Below are 19,237 nucleotides of genomic sequence, written 5' to 3' on the forward strand. Positions count from 1 at the left end.
GACCACCCTAGTGACCCTGGCCGCATGTTTTGTCCGATCATCACGAAACTTGGCATACATGATCTCCAATCCGTGCCTAATGAGTGATATTCGTTTCGCTCTCATACGTCGAAGCGTTTGCCTGTGGCAGCCAGTCAAAATCGATGGCGGAGCCGCCAATCAGGACGTGAGGTCATATCACGGAAACGCTTTGACGTATCAAGGCCATATTTAGTGACATGGCTTTGGACACCATCCAAACTACCCTCATCAAATATGGTGTCCTTTGGCCGCTACGGGGCGTCACAATTGGCAAAAACGTATTTTGGCTCATATCTCAGAAACGCTTTGACGCATCAAGACCGTATTTGTTGACATGACTTTCAGTACCAGTTCATGTACCCTCATCAAATTTGATGTCATTTGGCCACTAGGGGGTGCCACAATGAGCAAAAACTTGTTTTGGGTCATATCTCCTTTACGGATTTAGAATTGCATCTAAATTCTCATGTTAGTGCTGCTCTGGGACGTCCCTGTAAAGAACCTTGCCAGCCGGTCATCTCTGTGTGAGAATCCGCGTTGTGTCTTGGCCAAAGTTTCATGTGTTGACACACAACTTGTCGTCTGGGCGTGCGGTCGCCTTTCTTGCCGGGTCACCATGGCGGCGCACCTGAGCAAGCACACTTTTTCGCATTTTCTCCGGAAATGCATTCTAGTTTTTATTCCGTTTCACCCGTTTTTTTGGATCCACTACTCCTCCTAGGGCTTTCGAGAGAGAGACACCGTTCCAACGCTGAAACGTAGGGCCCGATCTGGAATGGCGTGCTTGTTAAAATGGTTGCACTACCCCTTGTCGTTCGTTCGGTATTCCCGTTTTTCGGCAAAATTCCATGCCATTGAAATGAATGGGTAGAACTTTGGAGTGATGTCCTAAGGAGCTCCTCCACTCTAGCGTGTTAGCATGCTAGCTGTAAGCATGTTGGCATGATAGTTGTTCTGCTACAGCTCAGCAAGCACACTTTGCATTTTCTCTGCGGAAATGCAGTCTAGTTATTTGTAACGTGTTAGATTTGACACGTTGCTGTAGGCCATTTTAATCTTTTTATATCGAAAACCAAAAGTGAGGGGGTTTGCGGACCATTTCTGGTCAAAACATTTTCAGTGTGGGTTTTTTTTTTTTTTTAATCCTATAATTAAAGATGTATTTCAGTAAGATTTGTGTAAACCATGGCTTGAATGAAGGACGGCACGGTGGTGTAGTGGTTAGCGCTGTCGCCTCACAGCAAGAAGGTCCTGGGTTCGAGCCCCGTGGCCGGCGAGGGCCTTTCTGTGCGGAGTTTGCATGTTCTCCCCGTGTCCGCGTGGGTTTCCTCCGGGTGCTCCGGTTTCCCCCACAGTCCAAAGACATGCAGGTTAGGTTAACTGGTGACTCTAAATTGACCGTAGGTGTGAATGTGAGTGTGAATGGTTGTCTGTGTCTATGTGTCAGCCCTGTGATGACCTGGCGACTTGTCCAGGGTGTACCCTGCCTTTCGCCCGTAGTCAGCTGGGATAGGCTCCAGCTCGCCTGCGACCCTGTAGAAGGATAAAGCGGCTAGAGGAGATGAGACGAGATGAGATGATTGATGTGAATGGGCATTGGGGAGTGTCGAGAAAATGTCTAGGAAAAAAAATAAATAAATTCCGGACCTGATTCCCAGGTTGGGTTTCCCCCCAGTCACTTGTGCTGAGGTCCTGGCTCAGATTTGTATATATTTTTTCCACATTATTATTTATATATTGCAAGTTTAACTGATGTTAAATATAAACTACTTTTTTAAATTTTATTTCATATTAATGAACTCAACTCCTCCTCCGTTTGCTTTGACAGAAAGCGAGGGTGCACCAAGAGCTTGCAAGATTGGGGGAAGTGGGTGGAGTCTCTTATCTGGCATTTTATTATGGGGAGTTTTTTTTTTTTGGGCATGTTTTTATGACGACTCGCACTAGCATACTCCAGTGTACAATTTAGAGCTTTGAAATTGAATCCAATAAAATGCATTAAGGTTGGCGGGTGATTTACGTGGAATAAACCTCACTGGATGTGATGGCAGTGTGAGTGTACAGGTTTTGATATTTTAAAGGTCACAGGCAAAGGTTTTCAATTTATGCACATTTGAAACTTTTTTTTTTAATATGTTAAACCGTCTAATTTTATTCTGGTCCCAAGAAGTATCGTTAATAAGTAGTAATTAGAATAAGTTAGCGAATTTCTGTTCGTCGATTTTCGTGACCACTCGGTGCGTGACGTCATTCATGGCAAACAAACCGCTTGAGTTGAGTCCGCTTCCGTTTACTTGCATCGCCGTTCGGCTTGAGTGCAGACATGCATTTGGAAATTTCCAAAGAAAACCCATGCCTTATTGTTGTGCAGCGAACTGCAACAACGGGACCGGTTCAGGAAGAAGTTTTTACCTTTTTCTGAGAGAGGAGAAGCAGCAGAGAGTGGATTGTGCATGTGAAGTGAGAGGGTTGGCAGCCGGGTAAATGCGCCACTCTGTGCTCTGATCACTTCGGGGGGGGGCATTGATTCATTTTCGAAGAATCCCCATCTGTCGGAGGGTTTAGGTGTCCGTGTCGGACAGAGAAGCTCAAACCTGACGCTGTTCCGACAAAATTCGAACACAAAATCAAGCAGTCAGAGAAGAAACGGAGCAGCAATGCTCAAGCAAAAAGGGAGAAGATTGGCGGTTTTTACTTTTGCTTGCAATTGACAAGTCAAGAATCCTGAGGGATCCTGTACAGTCACTGTGGAAATGAGACTAAGGGATATTTCCTCACTTAGTCGGCTATAAATAGTATAATGATTGTATTACTATTAGCGATATAAACGAATCCACGTTATATTATAGGGAGTGTGTGTGTGTGTGTGGTTTAATTATTCTTCAAAAGGGCTCTTATTTAGTATTACGACGAAAGTAGGGATTCATCATAACTACCAGGATAAATCGTTCGGGCGCGAGTCTTGTTGAGGTCCGGGGTCACCGCGATCAGAGTCGGCTGAGTCGCTGTCCGATTCCGAGGCCGCACGGTCAAACCAGTGAGCCACATTCACCGATTGCTTCGCAACGGCCACAGGTTCATACATGTACGGTTTCACCTCTCCATATTCAATCTGGAGAGTTCCTACTTCAGAATCGCTTTCAGACATTTTACACAACCTCTCACGACCAAAGTCCGTACACGTGTGCTCGGTTCGCAAGTAAACACAGAGCTGCTCCCGGTCCGTTTGGCTTAAATGACGTCATGACGACGGTCCCCCGGCGGTCAAAGTGCGCATCAGTGAGATCTAAACAAACCTTTGAAATTTGCACAAACCAGTATATTTTAACCGTTTTATTCAATTTTAGGGTGCAAATTAGACACCAGGAAGATTGAATTCACTTTTTGGGTCGTTCTTCTAGACAATAAAGCTGATATTCTACATTTCACCTCCGACCCTTGCCTATGACCTTTAATATCGCACCGACTTGGAGCTTTCTCTCTGCCTGACTGCCTGATCATTATAGCATAAAGATTTACAAGATTCTCTCTTTCTCTCTGTCTGTCTGTCTGTTTCTCTCTCTCTCTCTGTCTGTCTGTTTCTCCTTCACTCGCTCTCTGTCTGTCTCTCTCTCTCTCTCTCTCTCTCTCTCTCTCTCTCTCTCTCTCTCTCTCTCTCTAGCTTTAGTAATGGTGCCCACTCGTGAGCTTGCACTACAAGTCAGCCAGATCAGCATTCAGCTCAGTAAGCATCTTGGTGGAGTCAAAGTCATGGCCACCACCGGTGGAACAAACCTCCGAGATGACATCATGCGTCTGGATGAGATCGGTATGTATAAAAAAAAAAAAAAACATGAAACTAACCTGTGTGTCAGAATAACTTTACTTTTAAAGTCTTTTGCACAACTTGACCTCCTGTAGACCCCATAGACCCTGCGCATAACCAGACTGTCAGTCCAACGCAGTTGTTGAATTAATTCAATATCATAGTCGCCACTGAAGTCCACTCGATCCTTGTTTACCCTCAATGGATCGGTCACTCGTCAAACAGTCCGCCAGAATCCGAGTAGGGAATGGCTGAGCATAGCTGTCAGTCAAACACAAGTTAGCCAATGGGAATGCATTCCTGGACAGCCCACCCATAGACATCCTAATACATAGACGGAGCATCCAATGTAAATTCTAAAAGCGCTGACGAGATGCGGGGCCGCCATCTTGGAGTGGTGATCCGCTGCACTCAGTGTAATACTAAATACATTAGATCAGGGCTTTGAACCAGAATTTTTTTCCTATTGGTTCGTTCCGAACAGAAACGGAATTTTAACGTTTCAGGTTTTGGGTTCCACCATTAAATAGATGTTCCCGAACCGGTTAGAACAAAAAAATTTCGTTCCCGGAACGGTTAATTACGTTCCCTGTCAGCTGTTTAACAAATGGCTATAAAATGATGTCTCTGTCTCATCCAGCTTAAGCCAAATGTAGGCTAATTCTATTACAACCTTCATTAAATAAGACAAGAAATAATTCAAAACAATTATTATTTCAAATGTTGGCGATTTTGGATTCTCAGTACGTCTTCCCATCTACACAAACAGAAAAAGTGCCAAAAATGAAAGAGAATTCGTTTAGTGTGTTACCAAAGGCTAGTCAGGCCCTATAGAGGGCTACCGCATGACGTCACCGCGCCGCGAGATTTTGTTAGGCGCCATATTGGAAGACCAAGTACACATCTATGCAAGTACATACATACATAAAACAAACTACACCTGAAATGTAGCCAGGGCCGGTTCTGCCCTAATCTGGACCCGGGTGCAACATCGCGCTACCCCCCCCCCCCCAAAAAAAAAACCCACACACCAGTCTAAATCAGGACAACCATCACATAACTATAAACATTTTATATCAACTATTTTAACTAAATGGGCTATAATAAATAAGCCTGCAGGCAGCCACGGCGGGCTGCCTCAGAAAAGTAACCATTTGTCCTACCTTAAAACTCGTTTTGCATTTTCTGCCTCCTTTTTTGTATTTTCGACCCTCCGTTTATTTTCTTTCCTTTTCTGAAAACCTGATTTGTGTCCAGACATTTTGTTCTGCTACCAACGAACTAACTCGTCAGGTCTCGTCTCTCGAGTCCGCGATGATTCCCGTGGGAAGGGCAACAACTGATACATTTTTACAAACAGCCAATAGGGAGGTTGCATCGTTCAGGCTCTTCTTTGCTCAGACACTCAGTAATGGAGACGTGATAGCAGTCCACCTTCCCGCGCTCTCCATTCAGTCAGCGAACGTCACACAGGAAGTGAACCCCAGCGGGTCATAGAAACTTGCGCAGGAGAAGAATGACTTTTTTATTTGTAGGCTACGGAAACTTTGAGGAACGAAATAAAAACCGGTATTAACCGGTTACCATTATTTTTAATAAGCGTTTCTGTTCCGGAACATAAAAAATAATAAAGTTTCTGGTTTCGTTTCTGTTCCATGTGAAATAGAAAAAGTTCCCGGTTTTCGTTCCTTGAACCGGTTCAAAGCCCTGCATTAGATATAAACAGCTTAACGTTTTTCTATCGGCTACCACCACCAATCTGTTGCAAATAAAATGCGGTTTTAACAATCTAAATCCATTATAATGATTCAAATGTGTGTATGTTTTCTTTAAATAGATTGTTAAGAACATATCAAAGGGGAAATTAATCTAGTCAGTGAATTTATAAGAGCCTTTTACATCCTTCAACACAATCTGACCCCCCCTTCAGCAAAGCTGATGTATTCAGGTTGAGTGGGGCACTTTGTTTGGTATGTAGGACAATGTGTGATGACCATATATTGACCACAAACATTTTTTGTCTTGTTTTAAAGCATATCAAAACATTTATTTATAACAAATTAATGTCAAACATAAAAAATATAACAATGTAGTAAATAAATAAACTAGTAAATAAAAAAGGTAGTATATGAATAAACATTTAATAACAATATATATAATATTAGCATACAACATTAAAACATCACTCGTGAAACCACTACCTGATGACGATTTAAGTCTCTTAGCTCCTTCTCAGCTCTGGTAATATACTATTTAAAAAAAACAACAACAAATAGTACGGTAATGTTAAATCTTACTTGTGAAAAGGAATCCCCCTGCTTCTGTTTGAAACGGTTCGCTCGTTTGAGCAGGAGTACGCTCAGCACCAGCCTGGCAGCTTGTCTCTTGTCTTCTTTAGTCGTGCAGTAATAGACGGTACTTTTTTTTTTTTTTATTATTATTATTTCCCAAAACATTCAAAATACAAACAAATAGAGCACCATATATATACAGATCCAAAACATCAAAATAGTAAAAAAAACCACATAGCAATAAAGTAAAAAAATATGAACAAGAAAGGGGTTACTTAACTATCTTTACATATGTTAATCGAGTAAATCAAAGTCATCCAAAAAAGATATAAAATAACCGACATCCTTATTTTCAACTAACTTTAAAGATTTGGCAAAAAGCTTGAGGTCATTCTTCCAGTGTGTAACAAGGTTTAGTTTTAAATAAAACGACATTTGTGAATAAAATGTTTACCTAAAAGCAGGGCTTTGAACCGGTTCAAGGAACGAAAACGAAAACCGGGAACTTTTTTTCTATTTCACATGGAACAGAAACGAAACCAGAAACTTTATTATTTATGTTCCGGAACAGAAACGCTTATTAAAAATAATGGTAACCGGTTAATACCGGTTTTTATTTCGTTCCTCAAGGTTTCCGTAGCCTACAAATAAAAAAAGCCATGAGTGTCTGAGCAAAGAAGAGCCTGAACGATGCAACCTCCCTATTGGCTGTTTGTAAAAATGTATCAATTGTTGCCCTTCCCACGGGAATCATCGCGGGCTCGAGAGACGAGACCTGACGAGTCAGTTCTTTGGTAGCAGAACAAAATGTCTGGACACAAATCGGATTTTCAGAAAAGGAAAGAAAATAAACGGAGGGTCGAAAATACAAAAAAGGAGGCAGAAAATGCAGAACGAGTTTTAAGGTAGGACAAATGGTTACTTTTTAAGGCAGCCCGCCGTGGCTGCCTGCAGGCTTATTTATTATAGCCCATTTAGTTAAAATAGTTGATATAAAATGTTTATAGTTATGTGATGGTTGTCCTGATTTAGACTGGTGTGTGGGTTTTTTTTGGGGGGGGTAGCGCGATGTTGCACCCGGGTCCAGATTAGGGCAGAACCGGTCCTGGCTACATTTCAGGTGTAGTTTGTTTTATGTATGTATGTACTTGCATAGATGTGTACTTGGCCTTCCAATATGGCGCCTAACAAAATCTCGCGGCGCGGTGACGTCATGCGGTAGCCCTCTATAGGGCCTGACTAGCCTTTGGTAACACACTAAACGAATTCTCTTTCATTTTTGGCACTTTTTCTGTTTGTGTAGATGGGAAGACATACTGAGAATCCAAATCGCCAACATTTGAAATAATAATTGTTTTGAATTATTTCTTGTCTTATTTAATGAAGGTTGTAATAGAATAGCCTACATTTGGCTTAAGCTGGATGAGACAGAGACATAATTTTATAGCCATTTGTTAAACAGCTGACAGGGAACGTAATTAACCGTTCCGGGAACGAAAATTTTTTGTTCTAACCGGTTCGGGAACATCTATTTAATGGTGGAACCCAAAACCGGAAACGTTAAAATTCCGTTTCTGTTTGGAACGAACCAATAGGAAAAAAATTCTGGTTCAAAGCCCTGCCTAAAAGTAGTAAATTATTAATACCATATTCAATTTTGTTCTTATTTAAAAGCACTCCAAATTTAATTTCTTTAATGGATAAAGGGGCAAACTGAATCCCCCTAGACTAATAGACGGTACCTTGATATCTCGCGCTTTCTCACCACTCCAAGATGGCGACCGTATTTCTCGCGTCAGAACAGCCAACTCTCCGTCTATGTATTAGGATGTCTATGAGCCCACCCACACGTGAAGTTTGTGCCAAAACTGCAAGCAAAAAGTCAGGGAGCGCAAACAAGAAAGCTGGAATCGCAACCAAAATAAATTACGTCAAACAAAACTGAGAAAGACGCGGAACAAAAATAAAAGGTTTCTGAAGAGTAATAGACTGATATTTTGCACGATTACACGAATAATTTGTTTGGCAGTCTAAAAAAAAAAATTGACTTTTTGTATTTTGATTTGTCGTTTTTGTTTGATATTTCAAAAGTATTGTACGAACATTTTGGCACAAAATTGCTTCCATAAACTTTAACTAGCATTCATGAGCTTAGAGTTGAGGGAAGGAAAGCAAAGAAACGAAAGGTACCCAAGGAAGGAACATTTTATTTAATTATTGTAATCATGGTCGCCCTTCGGGTGACCAAACATCAACTTTTAATGGCCCTGGTCAGCTTTTCGTCGCCACTGGCAACCGTGCGACCGCCGAGTTTTCAACCCGGTCAAAGCAGAAATGATTTGTCAGACGTTTTGTATAGTGTTTTTTTTTTTTTTTAAATCGAATTTGCAAAAAATAAAAATGCTCTTTTCAAAATCCAGTGAATGTGGATAGAATAAAAGTTGCTCCACTCAATCTCATTGTACGTGGCTTATAGTCGACTCGGTGCTACGTGCCTCACCGGCTATCAGCTCATGTACGACTCGATTTTGTGGAATAACTGTTAAATAGCCACTCAGGATCCTGGGGCTGGAGTTCTGTGCACTTGAGCAGGAACGCAGTGGGGTGAACTCGAGGAGTTTTATGACAGATAAATGGTGAGAACACCACCTTAATCGACGTAATCTTACCTCTTGCAGCTTTAGCACCCCTGAATCACTCGGGTTGATGAACATGCGCAGTTTTAAGTAACCCCAGGTGTCGCACTCAAAACTTTGGCTACATCCACACAACGGCACCAAGATTTTATTAAAAAAAAATATCGCGTCCACATGGGCAACGGATCAGTAAAATATCAGGTCCATATGGCAACGCAACGCTTGCTGAAAACAATGCAATACACATGCCACACCTCTACGTGCGCTGTAAGACGGTCCCGTCGGAGACATCAGAACAATAGAAGTAGGACGCATGCGCATAAACCCCTTCTACCCGGTGTGAAGCGCTCTCAGGAACAAGCACACAACAACAAGAAGAAGATGGCTGCGACTACGTGAGGAAATCGTGCCTTCTGTGTGTACAAATTAGTTTTTAGTGTGCATAGTTTCATATCACTTAATTTTCTTATTGTGTGTGAACATTTTGAAAAGCATTCTTATCCAATAAAAAAAGAAATTCAAGAAATGGTTCAGTTACTTGTTTATTTAAAAGAAAAGCTGTATACAAAAGTGAATGCAATGCAGTGGTTCATACAAAACAGCGAGAGTGCTGCTTGTTCTAGTCATGTGGTTGTGACGTCATCGTAAACAAACCCGTTCTACTCATCCAGACGACTTCGCAACGGCGCCGTTGCCAGATTTTTCCACTCTGGAACCCGTTCGCCGGCGCCGTGTGGACGCCAGGCCGAAACGATAAACAAATTTATCAGATTCACCTGAACCCGTTGCCGTGTGGACAGGGCCTTAAAGGGTAATGAGAATGTATAACCCACTAAAACAGATATTTAAAGGGGTACCAAATATAATGTATACAGTTGCTGATGTGACAAAGTAACGTATTAAGTATTCTATCAAATTTATATACTAGAAAACAACGAAATATCTTGGTAATTGTAAATATAATACTTTATACACTAAACCGCACAAGACTCGCCATTTTTAAAAGACCGTGACGTCAGCGCTACCCACTGCACTAGCGGAACTCTCCGAAATAGAGGAGAGAAGTGTGTAATCATGGCGTCGGGCGCATCAAGTGAAAGCGACCGCTCTGTCGAATCATACGAAGAGATCCCGCAAGACACACTGCAAGCAGGCTATGGCTTAGAGGGGTACCAGTTTGAACCTAGGAGAGGTACTATGTAGTGGAAGTTCATTATGTCTAACTGTTAAAGCTATTTTAAGTTCGTTTCTTAAGACAAGGATTTTTTAAGATGTTACCTTGTTGACGGTTTCGGCGAGAATCTTCCGCCTTCTTCAAAACAGTCACCAGATGTCGAGTGGTGACGTGCCTTATCAGCTGATGTTACGCTACGGAGGCGTGAACGTCCCGCCCAATTTGACAGGTAGTTCACGCCTCCTGCTGTCAGGTTGCTCCCCCAGGATGCATCTGGTGACTGTTTTGAAGAAGGCGGAAGATTCTCGCCGAAACTGTCAACAAGGTAACATCTTAAAAAATCCTTGTCTTTTATTGTTTTATTGTTATATTTACTCTATATATTGCCATCTGTTCCCCTTTAATAACTTGAGAACATGCAAACTCCACACAGAAAGGCCTTCGCCAGCCACTGGGCTCGAATCCAGAACCTTCTAGGACCCTAGCACCTTGTGTTTTACGCATGATCTCCTGAGGAGCTTACAATTAGCTCAGACAAATAAGAACGTAAAAAACCATGAGCTCGTTTTTGCTTGGTACTACTTTTTGTCCAAGTCTCTGATATTTATGTAAAGTTGGATGAAATGGCTGAATATTTAACAGCTTCCTTTTGGCTTTAGGTAAGCTTGGTCCAAAATTTTCACGGTTCGATGGGCCTCTAATCCCTTAATAAACTCCTTGAGCCCAACCCCAGCCCATTCCCACTCGTGTTCACAAAGCTCACACATGACGGACAGGAGACGCGTCGAAAACGGAACAAGAATCCCAACCCGGAAGTCGGTTTTCCGAACAGGTTTTCTCAGCAACTTGTTGGTCTGAGGCTCTGTCTTTATAGTGAGAACAATATATATATATATATATATATATATATATATATATATATATATATATATATATATATATATATAAAATTTGTGTACAATTGTATACACGCATGCGTGCGTGTGTATATACTTTTTTTTTTTTTTTTTTTTTTTTTTTTTTTATCCTCCCTCCCTCAAATGTTATTTCCAGGGTTCCTACAGGTTTCTTCAAGTGAATTTCAAGGCTTTTTAAGACCATTTATACACAAATTCAAGACCTAATTTCGCATTCTGTGCATTCCTGAAAGAAAAATTAAAGGTTGCCTTTGATTACATTACTCAAGACAGAGGAATTGATTGTGCACATATGGTTAATTACTTAATTTGTCATGTAGTGTTGCTTTTACATAATAAATCGAGTTTATCAATATCCAGTGCCGTATTAAGCCAATGCGGTGCCCCTGGGCACTATACCTCAAGTGCCGCCCCCCCCCCGCGCGCACGCGTTCAGTAACCTCCTGCACACACAAACCTTGCCCTTTGCTGTCAAAAATAGTAGCATGTACATAAACAATAGTACACATAAACAAGGTCATTCTTCCTCATTGAAAATGTATTAAGTAGGCTACATCAGCCCATCAAATTCACTGAAAACAACCAACGATATGCATGTAGGCATATTAAAATGTCTTATTCAAAAGTGAGCAGCATTTGTACGTCTCAAGGGGATCCTCGTCGTGTTTTTATAAAAAAAAAAAAACGATCTAACACTAGAACATTTTTAATTGCAGCTACACGCCTGGAGTCTCTCTTTTTTTTTAACTTTCTCTTCGCACAACCACTCAATTGATGTCTGTCCATTTTTCATTTCTACCGCGGTTTTTAAAAAATTGATGCATTTCACCGTAGGTGGACTGGCTCAACTGACAGGTTGAGGAAAGGGGGGTTAATGGTCACATAGGCCACTCTCGCTCAGAATTATGATTGTTGTTCTTATGAAATTAGTGTTCATAATGAATTATATATGACTATTTAACAATGTCAAGTGTATAACCATTTTAAGTGTCCAAACATTCACGAAAAATATTTTTAAAGTTTCTGTCATGTGGTGCCCCCCCCCCCCCCCCCCCACTGGCTGTGAGTGGTTAGTGCCCCTGGGCACTGTGCCGCAGGCCCATATAGTTAATCTGGCCTTGTCAATATCAATTGAGAAACACGTAAAATAATAAAAGGTTGTGCTTACTTTCAAATGCGACAGCAGGTCTTTGGCGGTGGAATGCCCCATGAACTGAGAGCCAAGATATCTGGACCTGACCTGTCCCTCGTCCCAGAAGCGGACATGTACATCAAGCTGCTTTGTTTTCGTTACTTCACTCATGCTCTCGTCGAACATCAACACAAACGGTGATCGGTTGGCTTTAGACACCAGCTCGTCTTTGATGTGGACCGCGAGACCAAACTTTGCGATGTAGGCTGTCTTGTCGACACTGCATCTGAAGCTCTGAGCAATATCGGAGTCCGGGAACATGCACCTTAACAACTCTGAGATACCCTCGTTCGAATTATAGGACTGATGTTGCGCAATTGTGTGTAGAGTCCACGACACCTCCGCTTTCATTGTTTGTGTAGACCCAAATGTTGTGCGCAGATCTACTCTTGCAGTCGTTACATGAGGGACTACACTAGCAACGGGCTGGCTGGCATTCGCCACGCTAGGTAGTTGGCGAACGTTGACTGCCGCTTCAGCTGGCCGAAAAACACTGGCGATGGAAGGCGTTCGCGGTTTCTCTTTCATACATGCTATGTGTTTTGATGATTTCGCGTGCGATTCTAGCGCCTTCACGCCCATTGTGCCGAGTTTAAACGCCCTTTTACACACACGGCAAAACGCCTCGAATACATTGCCATCGACAGGTTTTACCCACTCGCGAAATGAAATATGATGCCTCCATGCCTCGTTAAACTTACATTTGCCCATTTTTCCATAGATAGGCCTATATGTAGGCTATAGACTTTTCGTTTATACTTTTAGACTTAATTCTCCAGACTTTCCTTTTACCGTGCGCCAAACAAGTTCAGGGATGTGTGTTCGAAGAATTTTGCCCTCGGGGTGTGCGTGCGATAGCATGGTTCCGCCCACAGCTCCAGTTCCGCCACTTATTTACTTACTTAGGCTGCCGGTACATTATTTACCAAAATAATGGCGGTTAAGATATTAAAAAAATAAGGAGAAATTCTATACGGAGAAGTTACATACTGTGCACAGATTTTAAGACCTACACATTAAAATTCAAGGCTTTTTCAAGGCTTTTTAAGGTATTTCCAAATTCTTAAATTCAATGCTTTTAAGGCTTTTTAAGACCCCGCGGGAACCCTGTATTTCTATAAGTAAGAAATTAAAAAAAGACTCTTGCACTTTTTTTAATTGATTTTGCTTTTAGTGCCAGCAAAACTAACAGTTTGAACAAGAATAGGTTTGAGTTATTTTGTATGTAAACATTGTTAAACTTCCTCGCGTTAAACTCAATGTGTTCTTGTCCGTCTTTTTTTTTTTTTTTTGTGTTGTAGTGCACGTTGTCATAGCGACACCAGGCAGGATACTGGACTTGATCAAGAAGGGTGTCGCGAAAGTGGATAAAGTTCAGATTATGGTTATGGATGAGGTGAGTCATCGTGATCTGCACGTTAGGTGATACTAAAGCAACTGGTTCATAATTAACTACTAGGATGGTTAGAGTACAAATGTGTGGTGGCCTGGGAAACTCCTCGTATGCTGTATAAAGGTCAAAAGAACAGAACGTTACCGCATCAGCCATATCGGTGTCTCGAGTCTCTGCTCCTGAGCTAAACGGGAGTTAGGGCATTTGAGGAACACGAGCCTTACTGTGTTTGCACGCTTTCTTGTGGGCGTGCCGTGTACCGTCTGACCGGCGTCTTTTAGCTCCGATAAGAAAAACCTGCCTAATTTTCGGTTGCTGAAATCACAACTCGTTGTTCGCTAGTCTGAACGCAGTGTTCTTGTGGCCCCGGACTCAACTGATCAGTGTTCGCTCTCGCATCAGCGCTGACGACGTCTCCGATTGCATATCTAAAGAAAAAAGCATTACAACTTCGTCATGACTGCTGTCGGTCTCGCTGTGGTCTTTCAACAAAACCTTGACTCTTGCGTTAGAAAAGAACATTTAGCTGGCAAGATCTAGCACTTGAAATGTACCCTTTCGACAGATTGACTGACTCTGTTCACGAGCAAAAGAAATTTCAGCGTTGTCTCGGTGAGATTTTTGTCTTTATACCCCGCTGGCCGATGTCCATCGGTCCATCCCAGGAAGGGTACTCGCCTTCTAAAATCAACTCCTCTTACGGTTTTTGGAGCGATTTCACCAAACTTGCTAAAAGGCATTGTCGATAGTACGCAGGTTGTTTTTGTTCAATTCGGTGGCGTTTTCTCAGAGTTACAGCTCCCGATTAACAGCCTTGTACTTTAGGGGTGTTCACACGGCAACTTTTACTCCGGTGTAGCACCGGGGCTGCCCCGGTAGAGCGTTCACACGGTACAAAGTTATACTGGTGTCGCCCCTGAAAGCTGCTTAAACCGGTGCAAATCTAACCCTGCTCGGGAGGTGGTTTAAGAAATTTACTCCGGAGTAAATGCTAGTTTGCGGGGCAGCACTGATATAAAATGGGCCGTCTGAACGCTACAGGGGTAGACTCGCTACGCGTGACGAGAGTTGATTACATACGGGCATTGCATAATTTGCATCCTGGTATTTTGCGCTTCCAAAATGGCGAATATCAGCAACAACAGAACTGCGCGTCTTCCAGTGTTGCCAGATTGGGCGGTTTGAAGTGCATTTTGGCGGATTTGAACATATTTTGGGCTGGAAAACGTCAGCAGTATGTGGCAACACTGGTGTCTTCATCCACGTTGTTTTCCCGGCGCTTGGTGATGCCATGACAACCGGGAAAAGGAAGTACATTTTCACGCATGCGCATATTTCATTTCCGCATTATTACTATCGTATAGCACGGTCGCAAAAACTGCCGTGTGAACGCAAGTGGGGCTGCACCGGTGCTAACACGCTTCTCTCTAGTAAGCAGGGTTGTGACGTGTGAACGCTCCACAAAATTTACAGCGGTGCAAGATGTATCGCAACAAAATACATCGATGCAAATACGTGCCGTGTGAACACCCCTTTTGACAATTTCATGAAGGTGCGCTCACCTTCTGACATCAACTCGTCTTACGATTTTCGGACGAACTTCTCGAAGCTTGGTAAAAGGCCGTGTTATATGACGGTAATGCGCATATTTCGTTTGTGGAAAATTTTCCCAGAGTTTTGACCCTTGATTAAATAACTTTGACAACTTCATGAAGGTGTACGTTCTTCTGAAATCGACTCCTCTGACCATTTGTGGAGGAATTTCACCAAACTTGGAAGGTTTTATGTGACAGTTATACGCATATTGAACTTTCGTTTAAGTTGGGCAACTTTTCCCAGAGTTATGCCCTTGATTATTAACAAACTTTTTTGGTAATTTCATCAAGGTGTGCTCGCTTTCTGAAATCAACTTCCCTTACAATTTTTATCCCCCGCTGGCTGAAAGGGGAATTATGTCGTAGCGATGTCCGTCCGTCCCGGGAAGGGTACTAACCTTTTGAAATCAACCCCTCTCACAATTTTTGGAGGAATTTCACCAAACTTGGCAGGATTCTTTGTTGTATGTCGGCAATGCGCATATTCCAATTTCGTTCAATTCAGTCGCGTTTTACCAGAGTTATGGCCGAGCACCCTCTTGGTTTCCATAGCAGATCCATCAAAGCGCGTTAGGCGGAAGAACTCAAGTCCGTCCGTCCGTGTGTCGTCTCCCCCACCCCCCACCCCCACTTCCTTGTTTTATCTTTTCATTTCAATCATGCCTCTGTCTCTTAAAGGCTGATAAGCTGCTCTCCCAGGATTTTGTGGTGCTCATTGAGGATATCATCAGCTTCCTGGACAAGAACAGACAGATTTTGTTGTATTCCGCCACCTTTCCCATCAGTGTGCAGAAATTCATGGTAAATTAGAGGAAGCCACGTACGAATGATCAGATACGCCACTGTAGCGGCAGCCGCCCTATGATGAATGTGCGTTCCTTCCTCCAGGCGAAGCATCTGAAGAAGCCCTATGAGATTAATCTGATGGAAGAGCTGACGCTCAAGGGCATCACGCAGTACTATGCCTACGTTACTGAGAGGCAGAAGGTGCACTGCCTCAACACACTCTTCTCCAGGGTAAACACACACGCACTTTTTTTTTTTTTTTTTTTTTTTTTTTTTAATTCTGACTGCAAACATGAGCAATAATGTGTACACCATCCACAAGTCTTTTTCAGTGTTTTTTCTTTTAATCTCCACAGCTGCAAATCAATCAGTCCATCATCTTCTGCAACTCGACTCAGAGAGTGGAACTGCTGGCCAAGAAAATTACCCAACTGGGCTACTCCTGTTTCTACATCCATGCCAAGATGATGCAGGTGTGTTCTTGAATCTGAATGCGGCAGTAAAAAACATGCAACAGTTTACCCAGTTGTCTTTGCTGCAAATTTTTTTTTTTCTTTCCCCAGGAATACCGAAACCGTGTTTTCCATGACTTCAGAAATGGGTTGTGCAGAAACCTGGTCTGTACAGGTGGGTTTGTCTGTCCATCTAATTAAAGCTGGGCAGACACTGTGCGATTTTTTTTTTTTTTTTTTTCTTTCTTCCCTTCAATCGCGGTATTCAGCTGCTGCTCACACTGTACGAGTGAATCGCAGGGGTAAACAGCACGCAGCTTACGATTCCTGTTCTCACACTATACGATCCGATGCTCGGATGCGATCTGACTGCTCACACTGTACTTCCATACACGACTCGTCAGATTCTTGTATCCGGAACTGCAACGTGAAAAAGAGGAGGAGGAGACCGGAAGTCTCTGTTTTCTCTTCCGTATCGGTGTTCGCGCATGTGTAGTGTGACAGGTTGAGGTAAATCGGCTCGTGACACTGCTTCAACAGTGCGATAGCCTCACGAGGGGCGACCAGGATTTCAAACAGGTTTGATTTTCATCCGATCGATCGGGAGGAGGTCGTGAGGTGTTAATCGCGTGTTGTTACCCCATGTATACTACACGATCCGAGACGCACGATTGAGCCGAAACTCGGCCCGATCTCCAAAATAGTTGCACGAGTGAAAATCGGGCCAAAAATCGCACAGTGTATGCCCAGCTTTAGCCGTTTGTCAGGCTGGAGTAGGTTTCCTGATGACGTTTCCCTTTAGGGTGAAAGAGCGAGTCTAAAGACTCTTAAGCAACAAACGTTGTCCTTTTTTCACTTTAGTTTTTATTCAATTTTAACACTTACAACAGAACAACAAATGGTTATACACTACCGTTCAAAAGTTTGGGGTCACTTTGAAATGTCCTTATTTTTGAAAGAAAAGCACTGTTCTTTTCAATGAAGATCACTTTAAACTAATCAGAAATCCACTCTATACATTGCTAATGTGGTAAATGACTATTCTAGCTGCAAATGTCTGGTTTCTGGTGCAATATCTCCATAGGTGTATAGAGGCCCATTTCCAGCAACTCTCACTCCAGTGTTCTAATGGTACAATGTGTTTGCTCATTGCCTCAGAAGGCTAATGGATGATTAGAAAACCCTTGTACAATCATGTTAGCACAGCTGAAAACAGTTGAGCTCTTTAGAGAAGCTATAAAACTGACCTTCCTTTGAGCAGATTGAGTTTCTGGAGCATCACATTTGTGGGGTCGATTAAATGCTCAAAATGGCCAGAAAACTGCCTCGACTATATTTTCTATTCATTTTACAACTTATGGTGGTAAATAAAAGTGTGACTTTTCATGGAAAACACAAAATTGTCTGGGTGACCCCAAACTTTTGAACGGTAGCGTATAATATGGGTTGTTTTACAATCAGGGTACAAAGTTTGTGTCACAGGGGTCTAAAATTCAAATTGATTCAAACTGGTTCTTGTACCAGTTTTTAAGTGCAGGACAAGTTAAAGAACAGATTTCAGGTGATTTTTTGACGTGTGTATATGGTAGTTTTATGTAATCTGCTATAAGATGGGAGAAACGAATGAAGTAATTCTCGGAGAGGACTTTTTTTTTTTTGACAATTCAGAATCCACTACTTCCATAGTGCTTTTAAATAAAAGGCTGTAAGCTTTGTGTTGGTCGTCTCTAATATTTATGTCCCAATATCTTGACCAGATTTTAAGATGAAAATGATCATTTTAGATATGTTATTTTATATTGAAAAATTAGCTGTCTCAGAGAGGACATTTTTTTGACACAATTCCATACTAATCTGATCAAAATAGTCTGAAAACTTACTGGCATTCAACATTTAAAACTTACAGTTGTGCTCAAGTTTACATACTCTGGCAGAATCTATGATTCTTTGACCATTTTTCAGAGAATATGAAAACACAAAAACATCTTTTCCACTCATGCTTAGTGGTTGGGTGAAACCATTTATTGTCAAACGACTGTGTTTTCTCTTTTTAAATCATAATGACAACAGAAACTACCCAAATGACCCTGATCAAAAGTTCACATACCCTGGTGATTTTGGCCTGATAACATGCACAGAAGTTGACACAAATGGGTTTGAATGGCGACTGAAGGTAACATCCTCACCTGTGATCTGTTTGCTTGTAATCAGTGTGTGTGCATAAAAGGTGAGTGAGTTTCTGGGATCCAGACAGACTCTCGCATCTTTCATCCAGCCACTGACGTTTCTGGATTCTGAGTCATGGGGAAAGCAAAAGAATTGCCAACAGATCTACGGGAAAAGGTAGTTGAACTGTATAAAACAGGAAAGGGATACAAAAAGATATCCAAGGAATTGATAACGCCAGTCAGCAGTGTTCAAACTGTGATTAACAAATGGAAAATCAGAGGCTCTGTTAAAACCAAGCAAATGCCACAAAGTATCTCGCCTACAATACGCCAAACAGCACAGAGACAAGCCTCAAAACTTCTGGAACAAGGTAATTTGGAGTGATGAGACCAAAATTGAACTTTTTGGCCACAACCATAAGCGTTACATTCGGAGAGGTGTCAACAAGGCTTATGATGAAAGGAACACCATTCCTACTGTAAAGCACGGAGGTGGATCGCTGATGTTTTGGGGATGTGTGAGCTACAAAGGCACAGGAAACTTGGTCACAGTTGAAGGAAAGATGAATGCAGCACGTTATCAGCAAATACTGGAGGCAAATTTGCACTCATCAGCCCGGAAGCTGCGCATGGGACGTACTTGGATGTTCCAACATGACAACGATCCAAAACACAAGGCCAAGTCGACCTGTCATTGGCTACAGCAGAACAAAGTGAAGGTTCTGGAGTGGCCATCTCAGTCTCCTGACCTCAATATCATCGAACCACTCTGGGGAGATCTCAAGCGCGCAGTTCATGCAAGACAGC

The 19,237-nt window shown here is 42.2% G+C and overlaps 1 protein-coding gene across 1 annotated transcript in view; it reads left to right on the forward strand.

The window, feature by feature from the left end:
• Nucleotides 1-19,237, forward strand: part of LOC132870906 (probable ATP-dependent RNA helicase ddx6) — a 108,550-nt gene that overhangs the window by 69,045 nt on the left and 20,268 nt on the right. The window contains exons 6-11 of the mRNA XM_060904883.1: nucleotides 3,683-3,829; nucleotides 13,338-13,432; nucleotides 15,703-15,825; nucleotides 15,913-16,041; nucleotides 16,167-16,283; nucleotides 16,374-16,437. Coding sequence (XP_060760866.1) covers nucleotides 3,683-3,829; nucleotides 13,338-13,432; nucleotides 15,703-15,825; nucleotides 15,913-16,041; nucleotides 16,167-16,283; nucleotides 16,374-16,437 — 675 coding nt within the window. The remainder of the gene's footprint in view (nucleotides 1-3,682; nucleotides 3,830-13,337; nucleotides 13,433-15,702; nucleotides 15,826-15,912; nucleotides 16,042-16,166; nucleotides 16,284-16,373; nucleotides 16,438-19,237) is intronic.

Source organism: Neoarius graeffei, chromosome 22 (assembly GCF_027579695.1).
Source record: "Neoarius graeffei isolate fNeoGra1 chromosome 22, fNeoGra1.pri, whole genome shotgun sequence".
In the NCBI taxonomy this organism is placed as follows: Eukaryota; Metazoa; Chordata; class Actinopteri; order Siluriformes; family Ariidae; genus Neoarius; species Neoarius graeffei.